The 3,974-nt window shown below is 58.5% G+C and overlaps 1 protein-coding gene across 1 annotated transcript; it reads left to right on the plus strand.

Annotated features, from left to right (window-relative positions):
• Window positions 1–967: 967 nt before the first annotated feature.
• On the plus strand, window positions 968–3,974 carry LOC113204415 (gamma-aminobutyric acid receptor subunit alpha-6-like; the record flags this gene model as incomplete). Its single annotated transcript, XM_052263741.1, is given in 10 exon segments — window positions 968–1,035; window positions 1,179–1,402; window positions 1,499–1,581; window positions 1,656–1,790; window positions 1,882–2,034; window positions 2,260–2,420; window positions 2,493–3,188; window positions 3,273–3,493; window positions 3,585–3,733; window positions 3,822–3,974. Coding segments are annotated over 10 exon segments (2,024 nt in total), but the record flags the coding sequence as incomplete, so codon positions are not given.

Raw genomic sequence — 3,974 nt, forward strand, 5'->3', positions numbered from 1 at the left:
GGGGCGGGGCGTGACACATAACCTGGGAACTCATTCACAAACGGAGCGAACCGGTTTCCATCTCTCGTCTATTTCTAGAGACGCCGCCATCAACTTTCCCGTTTCCTTCCCCCCGATGAAAAATGTCGGCAGAGATAAATCTAGATGCGCCGGTTTCATATAATATCTAGCCGCTCCTTCAAATAAATGTAAACAGGAAGAGAGATCGCGCTAAACTACAACATTTTGGAAAATTCGAAAATACTTAGGTAAATAAAATTTGGTAACGATTAACACAACATGCTGCGTGTCTTGCGGCTGCAGCAGTCGGAGGCGGTCTACTATCGCTCATCAGTGGCCGGCAAGCAGAACAATCGCAGTCTCTCTGCCCACTCAGTACCACCCCTCTCTCCCTGTTGCAAGACTCCTTAATTCTAATCCCAAGTTCCGATCTGGCAATGCAGGAGGAGGACGGAGCGGGCGAGACGGCCATCGCCCCCCGGCTCCTGCAGCAGGGCGTCAGGGTGGTGGATCGAGGAGTGAGGATGGTTTCCATAGAGAAACAGATTAAAGCTGACATGCATCTCACAACAACAATATATATTCTCTGAGCAGTTGGTCTGTCACTGCTCTGCTGCTGTACCCGAGCGCGCGCGCCCACCGCGGCCCCACAGAGCAGGACGACGCCGAGTACTGCCCCTCCCCCCTCCCTTCTCCCCCTAACCCTAACCGCCCTATTCACATTAATATCCCGGCTCTTTCGCGCCTGCTCTGCTCCGCTCGGGCCCGCCGCGATAATTCTAAATCTGCGGGGCGCGGCGCCGCCGTGCGGCTGCAGCTCTTGCAGGCCGCGAGATGGTCTCGGAATGCGTGCGGTGGGTGTGCGGGGCGCGGAGCTGTGGGTGGAGGGCTGGTGGAGGGGAAGTCATTATACCGGACCGGTGAGTGCTAAGCGCACTACAGCAGGATGTATGCGTCATTGTTTCAGGCCCGCCGACCCTGGTCACCGTCGGGATCTACATCAAGAGCATGTCCGACGTGTCCGAGACCGATCAGGTCAGTGGACGCCGCCCGGGCGGGTGGGCAGGCCCGCGTCGCGGCCGCGCGCTCGCTCGCGCGCGTTTGCCTACCCCGCCTCTCGCGGGCGGCGCCTCGTGGCGGTCGCTCACGTCACGTCACAGAGTCTTTTGTACTTCCAGAGGTACTCGATGGACACGTACTTCCGCCAGTCCTGGTTCGACCCGCGGCTTCGCTTTTCGCTGCCGGGCATCGACGAGTTCTCCATGTCGTGGCTGTTCCTGGACCGCGTCTGGAAGCCCGACACGTACATCGTCAACGGGTACCGCTCCTACCTGCACCGCATCACCGTCCCCAACAAGTTCGCTCGCGTGCGCTCCGACGGCTTCGTCACCTACTCCATGAGGTGCGCGAGCGACTGCAGCGGACGACGACCACGACAGCATTGCATTCCATCCGGGTCAGTTTAGTACCATTTATTTTTCCTCCCGTAAAATTTCAGACTCACGCTGCAAGCCAGCTGCCCGATGCACCTCCGCAAGTTCCCACTGGACTCGCAGCGCTGCCCGCTTCTCATCGGGAGCTGTAAGTCGTGTGTACTGGCAGTACAGTAAGTGGTGGTTTTGGGCCTCCAGTTTGACGAGTTGTTCGTCCTCTAGACGGGTACATGGCCTCGGACCTGGTGTACGCCTGGCACCCCACGGGCGTGGGGCTGGAGCCGGGGGTGGAGCTGGCGCAGTACGACCTCGTCAACGTCACCATCACGGACGAGCTGCTCATTAGGCGGGGCGCAGGTACGTTTAGAGGGGTACTGGCAGAGGGCTCGGGCTCGCCTGGCGCGCGCTTAGTCTGCTTCATGCGAGGCACACGACGTCGATGTTCCAGAGGAGTTCTCCATGATCTCGGCCATGTTCCACCTGCGGCGCAACACCGGCTACTACACGCTGCAAGTGTTCGTGCCCTGCGGCCTCATCGTCTGCTCCTCCTGGGTCAGCTTCTGGATCGACCCGGACGCCGTCCCGGCCAGGGTGTCACTGGGTGAGGCTGTGGTGGGAGATGGATGGCGTGGACTCGAGGGGTACTTCACTAAATGCAAGCGAACACCGATTTTTCTGTTTTTCTTGATTGTTTCTTATTTTTGGGGGTGTAGGCCTACACTGATTTTTCTGATTTTTTTTCCTGATTTTTTCAAACAAGTGAAGTACCCCTCAGGTAAATGGCCTCTGCCACCTCGGCTACCGCTCTAAAGCTCTCGTCCCACAGCCGTGACGACGGTGCTCTCCATGACCACGATGGGCTTCGGCGGTCGCTCCTCCATGCCCAAGGTCAACTACGCCACGGCGCTCGACTGGTTCGTCATCATGTGCTTCGCCTTCGTGTTCGCCGTGATGCTAGAGTACGCCGCCATCAACTTCATCGACAAGGTGACGGTGGACCTGCGGCGCTTGCTCGAGGAGCGCAAGAAGAAGAAGAAGGAGAAGAAGGACATCGACAAGGTGACGGTGGACCTGCGGCGGCTGCTCGAGGAGCGCAAGCAGAAGAAGAAAAAGAACAGCACGGGCAGCGTGCACGCCTCCGTGTCGGTTGCGGGGCCCGACGCCCTCGCGACCGCACTCAGCTTGCCCACCGCCGTCCGGAGGTCGCGGTCCTCGTCCCTGGACGCGGGCACGAGGCCCGGGGGAGCCCAGCACCTGCGCCGGTCTCTACAGGAACGCGGGCCTCGGTGGCGTCCGTCTGCGCATTCGGCAGTGGCCGCGTACTCGGCCGCGCCTGCCGGTTCCTCGTCTACGAACACTACCCCCGTGACGCTGCCCCCTAGGACAGAGGCGCCGGCCCCGGCCGCCACCCCGAGGACCTTGGAGCTGTCCGTAACCGCGTCCTCCGGTTACGTCGTGACTTCCCCGAGAGTGTCGAACCGGACCGCGTTCCTCTCGTCGGCGGCCCTCAGGACCGACGGGGCCCCCCCGACGACTGTCGCTGGACGTGCAGTCGCGACCACGACCAACAGAGAGGGCACAGGAACCTCCACGACGCGCAACAGTGCTGGTTCACCGGCGTCGACGTTGAGGCCGTGGGCGAGCTCCGGGGCCTCCTCGCCGACGGCCCGGCGGGGTGCCCGCACACCGGACCCAGTGCTCAGGACGGCGCCGGAGCTCATAGTGACCCCGACCACCAGCGCGGATCGGACGACGGTAAAGAGCGCGACGTTGTCAAGCACCACGAAAGGGCGTTCCACTATCACTATGACAGGCTTGGCTAATGACGAAATTTTGCAGGGACCGCGTCCGAGTCCTTCACATTCCCACACCGAGGATGAGATTGCGTTCGCTGACCAGGGCAACTCTGTAGGTGCGCAGGGGGACGTCCCTGCGTCCTCCTCAAACTACACTATCCCCATCGAGGTGGACGCCCGGCCGGCCCAGGACTCGCTGGGCGTTCTGCTCGTGGTGCCCGAGGTCGAGGGCGTTGCCAGACAAGGGTCTCCTACCCTGCGAAGGTACTGGACCGAGCGTTCCTCCCGGTTCTCCTTCGTACCGATTGCCCCTGAACTATGCCAAATTAAAAGTGTGAGCCACTTCTTCCCACAGGACCCAGTCTTTACGGAGGTGCTTGTCTGTACCCTATCGACTTTGGGAACAAACTAGATTTTTGCCCAATGAGGAAGATGTTACCAGACAAATGCAAAGCAATGAAGAGCCGGAAAAGTTTACAAAAATTGATATTGTTTCTCGAAAGGGTAAGAAAGGCTGAACTGAGGTGATGAACATTATCAACTCTACTTTAGTTATGAATTTTCTCTCAGTAAAGTATTTTCCTTTTTGCAGTTTTTCCAATCGCTTTTGTGTCTATGCTAATAATGTACTGGATCATGTATGGGTTTTACATATCAGATGTGTTTCCTGGAGAGGAAGGAAAAGATGTATTATATGAACTTGCATATCCAAAAAAGAAAGTGTAGATATGTATCAAGAATAAAT

This window comes from Frankliniella occidentalis, unplaced genomic scaffold (genome assembly GCF_000697945.3).
Source record: "Frankliniella occidentalis isolate FOCC.00 unplaced genomic scaffold, Focc_3.1 Scaffold2, whole genome shotgun sequence".
NCBI lineage: Eukaryota > Metazoa > Arthropoda > Insecta > Thysanoptera > Thripidae > Frankliniella > Frankliniella occidentalis.